Source organism: Ictidomys tridecemlineatus, chromosome 2 (genome assembly GCF_052094955.1).
Source record: "Ictidomys tridecemlineatus isolate mIctTri1 chromosome 2, mIctTri1.hap1, whole genome shotgun sequence".
NCBI lineage: Eukaryota > Metazoa > Chordata > Mammalia > Rodentia > Sciuridae > Ictidomys > Ictidomys tridecemlineatus.
The window spans coordinates 52,093,300-52,111,836 of NC_135478.1; the positions used below are offsets into that span (position 1 = coordinate 52,093,300).

The 18,537-nt window shown below is 41.5% G+C and overlaps 1 protein-coding gene across 2 annotated transcripts in view; it reads left to right on the forward strand.

Moving 5' to 3' along the window:
• Ptprg (protein tyrosine phosphatase receptor type G) overlaps positions 1-18,537 on the forward strand; it is a 707,393-nt gene that overhangs the window by 171,297 nt on the left and 517,559 nt on the right. For both annotated transcript variants that reach the window (XM_078038562.1, XM_078038563.1), the window contains exon 2: positions 4,822-4,926. In XM_078038562.1, coding sequence (XP_077894688.1) covers positions 4,822-4,926 — 105 coding nt within the window. The remainder of the gene's footprint in view (positions 1-4,821; positions 4,927-18,537) is intronic.

Consider the following 18,537-nt stretch of genomic DNA (forward strand, 5'->3'; position numbering starts at 1 on the left):
AACTATGCAATTTCACATTAAGGTAAGGATTCGTAAAGGCATGCATTTGCATAATTTAATTTTCTGCACAGAAGATATTGAAAATCAATAGCATGATTCATAGCCATACCATATCATTGCCATGCCGCCATCGGTTGGCTGTTTGAGCTTAGGAGGGTACAAAGAGTATTAAAATTGATTGAATTTGGTGTGCTGACTCTGTAGCTTTACTTGGGAACCACAGACTGTTTCTATTTGCAAATCTTCTGTTCCTTGCCAATACAATATGAAGTTGTTTAATATACTCTATATACATTTTGACTGCTTTTCAAATAATAGTTTCTAGAAAATTGTTATTTTTTTTTTTAGAATCACGTTATTATTAACTGAAGTGCATTGAGGAGAGAACTGAAAATTTTGTTTTAATTTATGCAGCAATCCAGTAATACATGATGATGTTTTTATTGGGGGTTGGGGTAAGGAATCACACATTACTGACAGATGTAATAAAAGGGAAAACTAAATATAGACACCTTTAATGAATAATTTATGTGTTGAACAAAACAAATCTGGTGCCAAGTGATAGAGTCCTTGGCTACACTGTTCCTTTCTGCATGGCCGCCCTGAGGGTTTGCTTATTAGGTGGTCAGGATGGTTCCTGCTTCAGATCTTTCTGAAGGAGAAGGTGGCGTTTTTGTTATGTATGCACACACATACACATACACATACACATACACATACACATACACATACTGTTACATCCTCTACCTGCCAGAGTAGTCGCCTTGGACTTTTCTGTCATTCATTCATTCACTCACTATTCATGAACACACAGTATGTGGGGGAAGCTCCATTCTGGGGGTGTGTTGGCAGTAGTCCAGGAAACACATGCGCTTTTCCTGGGTCCCTTGAGTCCTTCAGAACCCATGGAATATGGCTTTCAGAAGCAAGTTTTCCTGCCCAAGCTGCCCTGGTTATGTGAAACACACCTTGTACTTCAGTACTTTGAGGGAGAGTGAGCAAGACAAGGGGGACCCATCTTTCTTGGGGTGGCCCTCAGCTCTTCTGTTACTACTTGTCAGCTGGGCTGTGTTCGACATTACCGCAGCTCCTGTTTTGTCCCAAGAGACCCATCTTTAGACAGGCAGTTTCTGCTGCTCAGCTCAGATCCATGTTCCCTATGTCACTTGGAAGGTGACTGCTCATTACGGGTATTGAGTGCATAGGGGAGGATCTTATGGTGTCAACTTCTCTGTTTCTTCAACTGGATATATCTTTGTGGATTTGCTTTTGCATTAATCATTTAGTTTGCTTCGGGAGCTGGTTAAGGGTGGGACCTCAAACCTGATGGCCTCCATGCAAACTTCTTCAAGGCTATTGGGATACAGGTCCTGATCTAAGCAAGGGGCCTGGAGATGTGGGCTCACCGGACTCAGCTGTGGACCTGCCACTGGGCAGCACTGATGCTCCTCCAATACGAGACCTTCCTGGCAGTCTCTGTGCGCCTTGCACTACCCTGATGATCCCAGAGGTTCTGGGAATCGGGGGTAGTGGGAGTTACGAGTCTGAGTTCCATCAGAGCATGGGGAGGAATTAATATCCTTGAAGAACACCCCATTCCTTCCTTAATTTCCCACCTGGTTTGTTTGTGAGCTTTCAGGTTAGAACTCTGTTCTTGCTCAGTTTGGAGCCATGTTTTGGTCAGTTCTGCAGCAGGCCAGCTCCCCTGTGCTCTGCCAACCCTGCAACAGTGTGAAGCCTTTGGCTGTGAAGTTACAGACCTTGAGGACAAGAGTTGGGAATGTCAAAGATAAGGGCGACCTTAGGCCCAGCTCCCTTGGGACATTTGCTGGTTTTTATCTCTGGCTTCAATGTAGAATCACACAGAGGCAGAAGCAGTATTTCATTCTCACAGCCCCAGCTACCCAGAAGACTGAGGCAGGAGTTTGGGGCTAGCCTGAGCTACATAGCAACACCCAAAACTGGTGTCTTAGCTCCACCCCAGACCAATTAAATCCAAGTTCCAGGGTATAGTTTTGTGTTTTTTCCCCTCCCCTTTTGATATAAGGGATTGAACCCAGGAGTGCTCAACACTGAGTTGCATCCACAGCCCTTTTAAAAAATATTTTTAAAAAATTTGATACAAGGTCTTGCTAAGTTGCTTAGGACCTTGCTAATTTGATGAGGCTGGTGTTGAACCTGGGATCCTTCTGTTTCAGCCTCCTAAGCTGCTGGGGTTACAGGCGTGCACCACCACACCTGGCTTTTTTGGTTAAAAGCAGTTCAGACCACTATTCTAAAAATGGCCCTTTATGAATGGAGAAATTGGCAATCAGAAGTTGAAGCAACTGTTTACAAGACACTGTGGGTCTCACTGGGGTGTCTTTTGCATGTGAGAAAGAGAAAAAGACACTTGAACAGGTAATTGGTTCATGAAGCTATAAAGCCACAGATAGGGCTGGCTTTAAATTGCCTTTGTCCAGGTCATAGACATTATCAAGAGAGTTCATCTATAGGTTTGCCTCCTCTGACTTGGTTCCATTTTTTATCTCCTCTGTTGATACCTTACTTGATCCTTGGCCACTCTCTCAAGGCTCGGGGCTAATGTTATAACACCTCTAGAAGGAAAGAAGAATCTCTGATTGGCTGATATCCCTAGGCCAGGATGCATCAGTGGGAACAGGGAGATGATATAGTGATTGACAGGCTGAAACCAAAGTCTTTCGCTAGAGCTGGCAAGATTGGGGATGACTGGGAGTGGCTGTCCAATCTGTAATACCCACTTAGGTTTATTATTGCAAATGAGGAGACTGTGGAGTAAATTTCTACTGTGTTGTGTTAAAAGGAACATCCTTAGGTCAATTGAATTTAGCAGAGTTTATTTGAACAAAACCAAAAATGATTTGTGGATTGAGTGGGTTCTGAGAACTCCAACCAACATGTGATCCGACGGCATTTGTAGGGAAATGAAGGTGAGACAGAGGAAAAACAAGAACTTAACAGGCTACAGCTTAGTCAGTCACCTGGTTGGCTGGTTACCCATTAATTGTTTGCAATCTAATATTAATTGGCTGCAGGTGCTTCTGCACCCAGCCAAAGCTCAGTTACTGTGGTTAAACTTACATGTTGGTGTGGTCTCTTGGCCTCAGTCTAAATCCAGGGCCACTTACAAAAATGTCATTCTTTACAGGCATTTAAAAAGCATTGTATAATCAGTCGTTTTTACTCCTTTTGTGTGGACACAACGAGAAAGAGTTAATTGACAGAACTTACTTAAAGCAGAGAAAATAGGCAAATAAAAAAGTTTCCCATATGCAAAGAACATAAATAATCCTAATGATTAATAATTCAGTTTTATTTTGTGGAGGGTTAATGGCTTAGGGGACTAGAATGTGAGAAACTTAACCTTTGACCTCTAGAAGCTCAAAATGGCCAACTTCCTGGGGGCTCTGAAGGGTACATCTCTACAATCGCAGGAGACATTGGATGATGGGTACCTAAGCCTTCATTGTAGTTTATGGATGGGTAGTAATTTAATCAGGACCAGTGAATAAATATGGGGATACTAGGTCTACTGTTTGGTTATGTTTTGGGGTTAATCAGATTTCCCCTTTCCTCTAAAGGGCTCATACTCTACAGAATCTCTCTGCTCAGGCATTACTTGTGTTAAAGCTTGTCTGTGCACTTGAAGTGGAAGCATAAAGTACTTCTTTTTCCTGATTTTTCTGTTCCAGCCTGTCACATCCTCATCAAAGCTATATCATAATATTATTATTATTGACGAATTTGGAATGGAAAATGTATTGTGCTTTCTCGTGGCTCTCTTCATCTTAAATTGAATATACAGTTCCTCTCCCCGTTTTCTTTTACTTTTGCAAAGCACTTGATTTTGTTTGGGTGGATTTGAATATTAACATCGTCAGGTGGTGGGTATTGTTGGAGTATAATTCTGTTTCATTTTGGATTCCGGGCACCTGTGATAGTTCTCATCTAATATATCAGTGCATTCAGGTGTGGATTCACAACAAGAGAAATTTGCATCCATGAAGAGGCTGGGAGAAGGGTCTTTGAACGCGGGAGCAGGCAGATGGGAACTCTCCATAATGGGGTTGAATATTTTTGCTTTTGCTTGACGGATCGGATTCATTTCTAGTTTTCCAAAAAATACATCATTAAGTGGTGTTTCTTTTCTGAGATTTTTGTGGGGGGCTTCTTGTTTCGGTGGCTCAGTACTGCAGGTGACTATTTGTGGGCCCAAGGGTGTGGAACACGGGTATTCACCACGGGAGTCATTCTCGTGTCACACTGTGCTTTCTTTGGGTGGCATAGGCCTTGATACCCTGGTCTGCATGCTTACCTACGGGTCCTTGAACCAGTATGTGTTTCTGAGTTTTTTCCTCTACTTATAAAACAAGTAGAATGAGCCCCAGCTCTGTGAAGATCACATAGGCCAGGGGACCTGGGCTTATTGATGTAAGTAGAACCAAAGTCGTAGATTCCAGTTCTACTATTTATCTGACCTTGGGCCAGTGACAGTTACAACCATTTCTTGAAACTTCAGTTGGCTTATTGTTTGTTCTACTGCACGGTGGTGTTTTGCAGACCAAAAAAAAAAAAAAAAAAAAAAAAAATAGTGCATACAAAAGAGTTAATGTCCTGTGCTTTTGCTACAAAGTGAAGGGCTCATGGTAAGCTGTTATATGAGCAGTAGTCATGATAATCTGTGGGTTCTCCAAGGTCTTTGCTTCTCTGAAGTCTCCCTGATCTGTTCATGAGACCCCCTGTGTGTATGTGGTGGGGTGATGACTTTGTCTCACTGTGGGTCTCCTCTCCCACTTGCAGCGTTGACGGAAGGCTACGTCGGGACCCTGCATGACAGCAGACACGGCAGCTCAGTGCAGATCCGCAGACGCAAGGCTTCAGGGGATCCATACTGGGCCTACTCGGGTAAGTCACGCTGTTGGGATTGGCACTACAGGCATCTGGTCAAGTCTGGTTCAAAATCCTGCTTGTATCACGTTCACACCTGAGTTCTGTTTATTGCACCCTTTTATAGTTCACTACTAGTGAAGTTGAAAATCTTCAAACCTGTTTTTCTCAAGGTTGTTAATCTTTCCCACCGGTTTTCTCCCTCAATTTGTGTTTATTTCTGAACTCATTCATGAGTTATTGTACCTAACCTGTGACTTTCCTGAAGATGCGCATTTTCTTTTCTGTTTCTTTGGTGGCTATGTTTTTCAGAGATCACAAATTGTAAGGCTGGTCTTCAGCTGCTTAAACTTCTGCTAAGTATTACAAAGCATTAGATATCTAAAACTAAGCAGAGAAATGCTTTATTTTATGCTTTATCTTTATTTTCGAATCAGTCTTGTTTGTGGAATTTATTGTAGTTCTGTAGACTGCAGTAGTTTTCATTTATATTTTGACTATTAGCCTTTGAGCCAGTGAAATGAGAGATCCTTGTTACAGCTGTGTTGACAATTATATTGGAAATAATTTTCTTTCATTTTAAGTTGGGGGGAATAGAGATATACCCAGTGGAGACATTTTTGCAGCAGGGTCCCCACAGTTAACCAAAATGTGGATTGTGATTTCATAAAGAGATTGCAAAGCTCAAAAATATATGGAAAATGGATTATAGCTAATTAAGAAAGAATACTTGAGGAAGATAGAGCACTTTGGAAATTACTTTGACACTGAAAAATTCGGATTGCTTATATGAAGGAGCTGAGAGTCATAGAGGATTAGTCTTAATAATGAATCTATGCATTATGCAATGTTGTTGCATATAGAGCGGAAAGCTCTCCTTTCATCGTGAATGCTCTGGTTTTAAATTCTGAATTTCCGCCTGCAAATCCTGTTAAATTTGTGTCAGTGTGAAATTTATAGGTCTGATCTTTAATTACACCTTATCTATTGGCTTTTTGCATCCTTTTGTCTATTGATAAATCTCCTGCCCCTACAGGGAGAAAAGCCTATCTGTTTTGTTTTGCTCCTAGCAGATAGTGATTCTGAAGTCTTCCATCACATCCAGTTCTTTGTGATTAGAATTATCTAATTAGAGCCTTTTTGTCACCATTTCTGATAAATGAAGGAAATTGGGAGATGAAGGCCAAAATTACATATATATATATATATATATATATATATATATATATATAGCTTCATGCCAAGAAACCCAAAGAAAATTTATCATTTTATTCTTTTCGGCTCTGATATCAGTCAGGAAGAAGTATAAAGTGGCCAGCTATTTACAGTTCGTCAATTTAGAATGATAATGCTGTTACTCAGGAAATTGGAAGTTATATCCCATCAGCATCTCCAGTTGCCATTGAGGCAAAGAAAGGAAAGGCCTAAAACTTCTCTCGTTATTCAGTTGAGAATGGATAGAAGCGGTGTTATCTTTGGGATGGAGGCATGATTGATGTCCTTCCTTGGGTGGGCTTAAGCAGCCTCTGGTCCCCGTGGAATGCACGGTGTCTGGATGTGGGTACCTCGTCTGGCAGTGGCATAAGTTGAAGCACTGGCACACTTTTTCTGAAAAGACACATCTTGGACTTTTCAGGTCACGTGGTCTCAGTTTCAGCTACTCAGATTGGCTGTGATGGGGTCGGAGCAGCCACAGAGAGTACGAGGCTGTGTTCAGATAAAACTTTATGAATTTGAGTTTTATAGAATTTGTCTGTGTCCTGTTCTTTCAACTTTTCCACCCAACCATTTAGAACTACAATAAAGCAGTCTTTCTTCACAGGCTGTGCAAAAACAGGTTTCTAGTTAGATAGGGTTCACAGGCCACCGCTTGTCAACTCTTGTTTTAATTGATATTTTCTCTCTGAAATTCAGATTAGGATAGTGGATTGAGGAATCCTTCAGAGGCTATGAAGTGGTTTGTTAGGTGTAATAGAGAAAATAAGGAGAGGAGACAGATATCAGATAATGGTACAGATTGATATCCATATATCCTTATCGAAAATGCTTGGGAGTATTTCAGGGTTTTTTTTGGGGGGGGGACAGTTTACCAGGTCAGCAGCACTCAACCACTGAGCCACATCCCCAGCCCATTTTTGTATTTTATTTAGAGACGGGGTCCTGCTGAGTTGCTTAGCACCTCGCTTTTGCTGAAGCTCGCTTTGAATTCGCGATCCTCCTGCCTCAGCCTCCCAAACTACTTGGATTACAGGAGAGCGCCACCATGCCTGGTGATTTCAGGTTTTGCAATATTTGCATATATAAAATGAAATGTCTTGGAATTGAGAACCAGGACTGAGCATGAAATTCATTTGTTTCATATGAACCTTATATAGACAGCTTGAGGCTGATTTTATAGAACATTTTTACTGTGTCCATGTTTTGACTGGGCTATGCCACAAGGTCATTATGGAATTTTTACTTGTTGCATCATGTTGGTTCTCAGTTTTGGGTCATGGAATCTCGTTTAGATTTTTGAGTCAGGGATGCTTAACTTGTATGCGATCATCATGGGTGAGATGGTGCTTGCTGAGAATTCCACGGTCCCAGTGGTTATCACATGCCAAAGTGACTGTGGTACTGATTTCCACAGCAAGAAGATGTGCGGTCCATCAGAGACACTTGGCCAATAAAGAAAGGGCAGGAAGAGTTGGAGCCTGTTGTTTTTTGGCAGTTCAACACCTTAGAACTATAGCACACCCTGAAGTAGGATTAATAGTTGCACATGTGAATTTCAAGGTATAAATGTTGCTTGGCAAATAAGACTGACAAATGAAGTCAGGCTCTTTGCTGGTGGAAATGTTCTTAAATTTAGCTAAGCTGAAGCAGGCCATTCTGAAAGGTTGGATTAATGGTCCATACTTTATTTTCCTGTCTTATTCTCTGATTTCATTTGGTTTCTCCTACGATACTGTCTTGGGTGGCTTTGGGGGGTGTGGTGTGTGAGAGTATGGTTTGGTTCATTGGTTGGTTGGTTGGTTGGTTGGTTGGTGATGCTGGGGATTAAATCCAGAGCTTTGTCCATGGTAGGCAAGTGTTCTTCCAACTGAGCTATATCCCAGCCTTGAGAGTCTAAATTTTGTATTCATATAGAGAGACCACAGTTTTATCAGTTAAGATTCTGCAAGTACATGTAGTTGCTCGATGCCTCAGTTTTCCCATCTGTGAAATGGGGAACAATTAACAGGACTTCCCTCATAGGGTTGTTGTGGGGTTGAGTTTAACATTATCAGTAGGTACCTATTGCTGACACTGTTACACGACTTGGCTGCTGTTGAAGTTGTTCATTGAATTCTCTTTGGGCAGTCGTGATTGACAGTGGGTCAATTACTAGGTAATACTGAGAGCTAGTACCCAAGATTCATTCAGCTGTTATTCACAAGAATTGTCTAGTTGGGATTTGGGGAATCTCAGTTTTTATCAGTTAGGATTTTGGAAGGACACCTAATTGCTCACAGCCTCAGTTTCCCCATTTGTGTTGAGCCTTTTCCACAGCATTCTCAGTGGGTTCTGGTGATCCTTCTGTTGGGATGGACTTGGGAGCAGGGAAGGCCAGTGGAGAGGGTGGTGTTTTGGGGACTGGGTCAAGGTGACCAGTGGTGTTGCCTGGTTTGGGTTACAGTGTTCTGCTCCTTAAGTTACCTTTGTGTGGAGTGAAGCTTGATTGATGTGGACTCTGTTATTCTGATGACATCCCTCCCAGACCTGACAGATGATTGCATGAGGTTCTGATCGTGGATGGCTTGGTTTTGGGACATCTTCCATATCACCCATAGTTCGTTAATATTGGGATAACACTTCACTTCTCACTTTAGGACGAGCCTAGCTATTTCATTTCCCCTGTGTCACTTTAGATAATGGAGACATCTACTTATCTTTGAAATGTCAAAAAAACTTTGCTTTCATAGTCTTATCCAAGTATTCCTTTGTGAACACCTGCAACTTTAGTAGAGGGACTCTGGATGGCAGAACCTGTTCAGTTCTGTCATGGTCATCTATATGGGTCACCTTTGTGGTTCTTAATTTAGTCTCCTATACAAAGGGATCATAATATCAGCTCAGTGGGAGAAAAAAATCATCCATCAGGTAGATAAGAAGATATTATTGTTAACTCTTAGTAATAGGAGTATAATTTCAAGATTGATTTATATGTCCTTGGATTTCTTTTTTCACATGCTAACACAGACGGGGAATCAAAGGGAATGATCCTTTAATATATTTCATGTAGAATGACATCAGGAAAAAATACAATAGTTTAAAAACATATTTCAATGGGAATATTAAAACAATTTCTCTTCTGTTCCTTTTACCCAGCTAAGATGTAGATACTTTTTCTCTGTGACTTGAAGTGATGACAGCTCATGAATTTTTGGAGTTTTCCCAGAACTTCTGTAATTATTACACGAAAAGTAACACATGTTGGGTACGTCACTGTTGCCGGAAAGAGGAATGAGAAACAAATCTGGGACAAGCCAACTGGAAATTCAAGGCATTTTTATAAAGCAGTTTTCTCTCTTCTCCCTCAGATACTTAGAGAAAAACAGGTGTGGTCTCCGCCACCCCATTTCCCCCCACATCTTTAATACTCTACATCTCATGTTCCTTCTGTGTTTAAAGAACTATAAAGTCAGGCAGGTGTGATGGTGCAGGCCTGTAATCCCAGCAACTTGGGAGGCTGAGGCGTGTTTGAGACCAGTCTTGGTAACTTAGCCAGTTCCTGTTTCAAAAAGAAAAAAAATTAGAAAGGGCTGGGGATGCATCTCAGGGGTAGAGCACCCCTCGGCTCAATCCCTAGTACCAAGAAATAAAAATAAATAAAATAAAATAGAAACTTAATCAAGTCATCATTAGAAGAATCCAAAATTGAAGCATGTATTGACCACAACTCTTTGCAAAAGTTCTGGCATTGGGGTTAGATGAAGGTCAAGTGGCCTAAGAGGCATTCCTTCCTAAACCAGGGGACATGCATGGTCCTGAGGTCGATGACTTGCTCAGCTGTCATCGGGAGATAAATGGGCACACTTGATGGGATGACTTGGAGGATTTGATGTATGCCAGCACGTGGTATAATTTTTGGCTTGCACCCAGCCTATCAATTATATGCCACCCCACTATGTGTTCATGTGAACATCTTGTTTTGTAGCAAGATGCAAGTGCGTGTGTTATTGCTCCTGCTAAATGTAGAATCTTTGAGGACAATGGTTATAGTTTAGGATACCTGGCTTCTCCTGCTGTGTCAGAACATCTCCTTTTGTGGATATTCGGGGCACAATTTTCAAATGGACAGAGGGATGGACAGATGGATGAAGATCTTGACAGTCTGTGCTGAGGCACTCACTCTTGGGGGCGGGGAGGTCCTGCCATGAGCTTCTGATACAATAGAGGGTGATTCTCAAAAGCTTTCCCTGTTGGATTCCTTCGAGTAACAAGCTCCCCTGGTGAACTTAAAGATATAATTAAAATTTCTTAAAATTTCATTTCCATACCTATTTTTAAGAAGGTCTGTGCAGGGTAAATCAAAATATGCATGCCTGCAGATGTCTGCCTTTGTCATTAGAAGAATGGAAGGCACGGCAGAGTCCCCAAGGTTTAATGTTAATATTGTCAGATTATTTGCACCCCTCCTAAAGCCTCCTACGAAGTCTCTTAAGGGAATCATTCCCTGGAGAGCTTCTCTTCTTTGCAGTAGACATCTCTGCTCCAATGGAGCCACATCCCTGGGTAGAGATCAGCCTTGCATTCACTCTTGACCATCCCAGCCCCAAAGCTATCTTGGCCCTCCTTGATCCATCTTTCCCGAGTCTCCTTTATATTTTACTTTCCATCTTCTTTCCACGTCCACATTAATCCGATGACACTTTGTAAGTCAGAGTTACTTGTTTGTCATGCTTGTTAACTGCTTATTCTCTGCCAGGTGTGCTATCACAAGAGGTACCAGAGCAGCTACTTTGCAGAATTGCTTCTGCCAAATCTCTACCTTTAAGGGTGGATAAGGAGGCTCACGGGCCTTTGAGACCTGAAACGCTCAGATGGTGACAAGGGAACTGGAAGGAGCTTAGTATATCCAGAGCATGTAGCAGGCCAAGGAAAGTTCAGGGATTAATGCAGAATATTGGATTTGGGATATGGAGAGGGTTGCAGTATTCCAGGGACCTAGAATTTCTTTCCAGAGGTATTAGGGAGTTATGAATGGATTTCATGGACAAACTGTTGCTTTGGGGTAAGAACACCGTTTGAGGATTGGTTGGAGGAAGGAAAAGTGTGAGAAGAAGAATGTTGAGAACTAATCATATCCCATGGGGATTTATTATTGCATGTACGCGGAAGAGAAAGTAAAAGGAATTGTCTAGCCTAATCCCCGAGGGTGACTGAAGATGGTACTGCATTTAATTTAAAATGAGTGAAAGGGAACAGGAGAGTGGGATAGTTGTACAGTTTGGACTTGAACCAATTAAGATGCGTTGTAGTGTTCTGCCCATCCTGTGTTCTTGAGTCTCGTCGTTCTTTGAGTAGTACCTTTGTCTGTAATTAATCTTCCTCGATCCATGTTCCTATCTCCATGTTTTGGGGGTAGGAGGCCCTTAAACTAGGGAACACATTGTAGGACAAACTGTCTTCCTGTTGGTATTCTTCTTCTTTTGTGTTCCATCTGTGTTAATAGGGATAAAAAGAATGAGTCAAAAAAACTACATGGTCCCCTATTTGTCAGGGCTTTCAGTATATAAAGGAAAAAAAATGTGCCAACATTGGCTTTGGGGACCTTGAACTTGTCTCAGTACTGGGCCACTTTGCCTTTTTTTTTTTTTTTCCTTACCATTTGAAAGAAGTTGTTTTCTCAGCTCAGGTATTTTTTCCCTTCCTTCTCCCGAGCTGTATTTGAATCCTTGCTACTCCTGGAGCTAGTTTCATAAGCGTTTGTAAAGTTCACGGATGCTGATGGGTAGGAGGAGGAACTATTGTCCAATGTGGTGCTGGTATCAAGTGCTTTGCGTCCGTGATGATGCAGCGGTAATGGGGCTTTTGAAACACCAGCGAATGGAAAGCTGAGAATTTTGATGAAGCCTTTTTGGAGGACTTTTTGGTAACATCTGTGAAAAAATTAAATATTGATAGTCTTTCCTCCAGCGCTTCTGCTTTTAGGGACTTATCTTTTAGATACACTTGTGCATGTCCCCTAAGTGGCACTGTGTTGAGCAATCTAAATGACCATCAGGAGGGATTTGGGTACTTATAGTACATTCTTATGGTGAAACACTTCCCCAACAGCCACCAAAACAAAGTAGGTCGAGCTAGAGGAGGAGTTAAGATAATATGGGTAAAATGGTCCTGTTCATGAATACAGTCGAGAATTTTGGAGACTGGCCACCAAAGTTAATTGTGGGGGTATTACTGAGAAGTGAGATGTATTGTATCTTTACATTCTTATTTCTAGAATTGTTGAATATTTTATGAAAGTATATTATATTTTATGAAAGTATATCAAGAATCAAGTTTCCTATTACCAATATATCCATAATATGGAAACTTATATATATATATAATTTTAAAAAATACATAATATATTTCATTTTATTAATATATAAAATAAAGTATGTATTTATAGTGAAAAAATTTTTAGTTGTAAATGGACACAAAACTATTTATTTATTTATTTATATGTGGTGTTGAGGATGGAATCCAGTGCCTCACACATGCTAGGCAAGAGCTCCACCACTGAGCTACAACCCCAGCCCCCATGTATTTATAGTTTGTATATATATATAAACTATATATGTGTGTGTGTGTGTGTGTGTAAAATGTATATAATTTTTTGAACAGGGATTGAACCCAGAGGCATTTATCCTCTGAGCCACATCCCCAGGCCTTTTAAAATGTTTTTATTTTGTAAAAGGATCTCACTTAATTGCAGAGGGCCTTTCTTAGGGTTAGGGCTAGCTTTGAACTGTCAGTCCTTCTGCCTCCCAAGCCCCTGGGATTACAGGTGTGCGCCACTGTGCCCAGCTTAAGAGGGAAGCCAGAGGGAAAGCAAAAGCCTTTTTCTCTCTTTAATTGGCTGTATCTAGTTTTTTTTTTTTTTTTTTTTTTTTTTTTAAGGTGGATGTTTTCACCGGCAATTCAAATTTTATAAAACGCTGATACGAACCATGCAGAAATTAATGAACTGATATTGACTCAGTGTGAAAATGAACATGGAGATTTATTGGGCAAAGCAGTAAATATTGACCCAGGCAGAGATAAGGTCAATATTTACTTTGACATTACATAAATCCTTATATTCATTAATCTATAAGTTTAGTGGATCTACAGAAGGCACACAGAGAGTTATATCTAAGTATATATTTTTCATATCTGTGATGGATCAAAGTCAAACATCTTTCTTTTTTTTTTCTTGGTTGTAAATTTGAAATGATGATTTTTCTCTCACCTTTGAAACTGAGTTCTTGGGGAGAGGCCTGGAGGAAGTGTGGCAGGCAGGAGGATGTGATTAATTTACATGTTGGGAGGGAAAGTATACCTGGCCCACTATGTGCCTAACAGATTCCCAAATGCTGTGTGATGTCCTTAAAGGCTGCAGGTCTTACTTTGTAACCTGACAAAATGTACTCGTTTATTGTATCTGATTTGGTTCACAAAACCCACTTTCTGCTGATATAAAACAAAGGAAAATTTTGTCTTTCCCTCCAGATATTGTTAAGCTACCTTTTGTAGAATTTTCTTTTGACAAATAAAATATCATTGGTATGTGTCATGCTGGGTACCACTTTGTTGGTCCTTGTCGAAATTATTAAGTTGAAGTCTTCCTACTTTTCTTGGCAAGGTAGTCTTGGTGGTAGTGTAACAAGTTAAGGGAGGGCCAGCCATAGTGACATACGTTTTTAATCCCAGCGACTTGGGAGGCTGAGATAGTAGTTTCACAAGTCTGTGGCCAGCCTTAGCAACTTATTGAGACCTTGTCTCAAATACAATGGAAGGGGCCTGAGAATGTGGCTCAGGGTTAGTGCTTGTCTAGTACTGCCACGAATAAACAAAATAAATAAAATTATGGGGGAGCTTTTTTACTGGATTGTGAACTTTTAATATTGCTAGAATGTAGCTGGATTAAGCATCTAATGTATGCATAAATTTTTTCTTCTATTTCAATGCAGAAACTAATTCAATCACAAGGTTAAGTTGCTGGGATTAAAAATGTGTCTTACATGGACATTCATCTGTTGAGTTAGTCAGTTGTCTGTTACTGTGACAAAAGGCCCAAGCCAATCAACTTACAAGGAGAAAGGTTAATTTGGTGCATAGTTTCAGAGATTCCTCTGTTGTTCTGGGCCCATGAGTAGACATTGCATCTTGGTGGTGGTGAGTGGTAAAGGAAGCCATCGAGAGGGTCTAGTATTCCCTTCATTGGCACTCCCTTAATGAGATAACTTCTTCCCAATAGATCCCAGCTTCTTCTCAATAGATCCATCCATCCATCCATCCATCCATCCATCCATCCATCCGTCTTTTGGTGACGATCAAACCCAGGGCCTTAAATTTGCTAGGCAAGCACTCTACCACGGAGCTGTATTCCCAGCCCTTAGACCCTCTCCTTTTAAAGGTTTTACCTGCTTACAGCAATGTCACAGGTTAGTGACCAAGCCTTTAATACATCAGCCTTTGGGGGTGTTCAAGATCAAAACCATAGCACCTGGAGTCTTCTTTGAGTGACAGTGCTATGCTCCAGGGGTTTGTTGACTGATTCTAAAATGATCCTCACCTTTACCTCTCATCCGGTGGTACTCTTTTATGACCAAACCTATTTGAGATCAGCAGCCTTCAGACTTGTGTATTTGGGTTAATTTTCATGCTGTTAAAACAGAAATGTTTCTTTTACTTTAAACCCCATTTCCTATTACGTAACAAAGACCTATAGGTAAAAAAAAAAAAAAAAACTCAACATTAGTATGCTCGTAGTTTAGAATCTTCCCTTTTTGTGAAATACTTGGTAGTAACTTTTGGAATACTCACTTTTTATTAATACCTCTCTACCATATATTTTCACTAACTTTAACATTGGATGTGACTATTGTGCTACAAGGATTTGACATAATAAATGTGATACAGTCATTTCTTCTTGCATGGATTTTTAATCAAAGAGAAACTCTGGTAGGGATACATCTTTAGCACCTTGTGATTACTTGCTGATAGCTCTTTCCACCGAAAAGCAATTGGACTGGCTCAGAGTCTTTAGCAGGGAGAGTATGTGAAAGCTTGACCATGTGAATTGCATCAGTTCCTGGTACTCCTTCTATTTAGCAAGCCCTGCTAGTTTTCCATTTTGGGTGTGCTCTGTTTCCTTTTAAAGTCTAGTTAAGACTTTTTAAAAGTGGGCCATTTTAAAGACAACTGTTATCTAAACAGTTGCGCAGCTGGTATTCCAGTTGGGTAGGTATAGGTTTTCTTCTGTGGAAAGTCTTCTCGGCATCCTGGAAGGACTTGGAAAAGCCACCTGTTTCCTGCCATGCAATCAAACTGGTTTGCAATATAAAAAAATACAAAGGGTATGGAGATTCCTTGAATCGGTTTATAAATTAAGGAAAATATTGAGTGTCCTGATTCAGAAACCACAGCTCATTGTAAGTACTGGCTCTAGTATGTGTAAATAGGGAATAGTTACAAATCTTAATAGTTTACATGTGACCCCTCCCCTCTGAATTGCTGCTCTGCCACTGCTCAAGAAAACTGCTTCCTCTATGGTGGGGTCTCCTCAGGGTCCTGTAGTGGACCCCCACAGGCATCCCCACCACCCATCCCAAACCTCTGGTTCCTCAAATGTTTTAAATGTCATCTCTGCATGTCACGATGGAGGGAGTTTCAGCGAGCAATAGGTTGAGGGTCCTGGATGTGTTTCCAACCCTGTCCTCCACGTCTGGGCTTGAGATTGACCAGGAAGTTGGGCAGGTCCTGGATACAGGTTTCTTGTACATGTTGCTTCACATTCTCCCAGTTTGCAGGCCATTCCCTGGGAGGAAAAATAAGCTCCTTTGGAAGCTGTGTGAAACTTTGCTGCTCCCAAAGGTACCATTTAGTAGCTCTGCTGGTTATCACTGGCACTTTTCTCTGTCCCATCCTTTCCTGTAGTTCCAAATATCAGGACGTTGTTCTTCCTTGGAGCAGGGTGTATGTGCCATTAGTACAATCAGTATCGATTGGCTATTGAGAAATTTTTAGCAGGGAAATGAAACACAAACCTCTGCTGAGCTGCTCCACTCACATCTGTTAAGGATGAGCAAAGCCATTTTGGGGCTTGTTTCTGCTTCTGCAGCTCATGGTGCTAATGGGGGGTACTCTTTTCTCACTGTTGTTAAGTACATAGTCCCCACTCTCCTCTTGGGGAGTGGTTTTGACACTTTTTGAAGGTCCTGTGGCTTTTATGTTCTTACACCACCTCCTAATGAGCTGTCTTATAACAGCCTCTTCATGTACAGATTGCCCTTGCTCTCACCATCCACTAGGGTGTGAAGAGGAAGTTTCCACACTCACAGCCAATTGGGCCGCTCACCTGCTGTGCCAGAAAGAACTAGTCGAGGTTCCACTTCCCTTTTGTCACTTGAGTACACTGTCTCTCGCAACGCGACCAGGATTTTTTTTTTCTCCTAAAATCTCACAGAAGTCATTTCCAAGAGCAGGTTCTGAAAAAATAACCCTGACAGATATGGCTTAACAAGGCCGTTTGTTATCACAAGGAAACTCTGGGCCACCTCTTTGTCCTGACTCTGTCATCTGTAAGGTACACTTTCGTCTTCTGGATACTTGGTCCTGCTTTCGCAGATATGCTTGGTCTTTAGGATCACTTGGCTTTAGGAGTTCTAGAAGTTAAGTAGGTGGCTTATCAAGCCCAGCGATAGGAAAGTGTCCCTTTCTTGGTTTTAATTTAAAAGCAAGTAATAAGCACTCCGCCCCCTGTGGAGTCAACCCATTGGCCAGACCCAGATCACCTGCTCAGGCTAACTATACCAGTTTCTGTCAAGAAGGAGGAGATTAGCATGACTGGCTTAGGCTGGTCAGGACTTAACTCCAAAGTCAGAGTAAATGGCTATTGGATAAATACCCTCTGGTTGCTGATACACTTGGCAACTTTTCCAGGTCTTTAAGGTTAGGCAACCCAACAGGGCTTCAGAATGAAGGAAGTTATAAATAAAGAAGCTTGTTTACTTTAGAAATAGAAATTTGATTTCAGAAGGCTGACCTCCTCATTGCAAATAATTTAAGTAGTAAATCTCTGAATTTGGAGTGCTTTATACTGTTCAAGTTTCTCTGTCTACTTATGTAGCCAGGGGTCATATAGGTTGCTATCGAAATTTAAACTAATTAAAGTGAAATGAAATTTAAAATCCAGTTCCCCAGTCACACTGGGCACGTTTCAAGTGGGTACCCGACTGCCCAGCCCAGGTGTAGAATGTTTTCATCCTTGCAGAAAGTTCTGTTGGACAGTGCCGTTCAGAGAATGTAGAAATTACAGAGGAGCCAGTAGGTGAACAGTTACTGAGAACTGACTCAGTCCCAGGCACTGGGCTGGTGTGCTGTTTCTTGTTTTTTCTTTTTTGAGACGGTTCTCTTTATGTTGTCCAGTCTGTTCTGCTACAACCTTGTGAGTAGCTGGGGCTTCAGGCACAGGTCACCAGTCCCTGGCACTCTGTCTAAATTGATGTTCTTATCAATCCCCAGAGCTGTGCTCTTTTTGAGGAAGGGAAAGTGGCTTCTTGGGCAGCAAGTGAGAAACCTCCCACCAACTGTCCACTCTACCTTCCCAATCACCAAGACTGAATTTGGGGAGTGGGACATTCTCCTCAATGGAAAGCATGAGGTCCAGATGTTGCTTTGTGATCTTCCCGAAAAGCTTGCAAAATGCTCCGAGTATGCAAACTTCTAAGATCAGGGTGGCCCACGTTGACCCCACCCCCACCCCCCTTTGTGGGACTCAAGAAGTAAGGCTAAATTATAGCTCCTGTGCATCATTTTCACCAAGGTTCTCCATCTTGGGCTGAATAAATCAGCAACTTAACAGTAAGTAGGGTGTTTTTGGGGATGGCAGTTTCTCTTGCCCATCTTCATTCATTGAGTCATTCACTGAGAAAGTATTGTGAAGCACTGGCCAGGTGGCCAGCTGAGTTCTAAACACGAGATGGCAACAGAGAACATAACATGAATTCCATTTCTACCTGATGGAGATGGACATTGTAAAATACACAAAATCAATGTGCAGTCTCCTCACATAGCGTGTGAAGTAAGTCAGGTCATGCTATAGAGACTGGCAGAGGCCAGCAAGGTGCTCTTGTAACCTGGAGAGATCTCTCTAATGAGAGCAAAGACCTAAATGTAATGAGGGACTGAGCCCTCTTATGCATCCCATGGGGTGGGCATCCCAGGCTAAGGGAAGGGGGACAGACACTGTGACCTTGGAAAGATTAAATGATGATGTACTGGAACCCTCTGTCTCTGGAGTTTGATTGAGCAAAAAGTTTTCTTTTGTGCTGAAGAAGTAGTTCTCAATGAGGGACTATTTTATCCCCCCTGGTAACAAACTTTTTTGTGTGTGGGGGGTGCATACTGGGG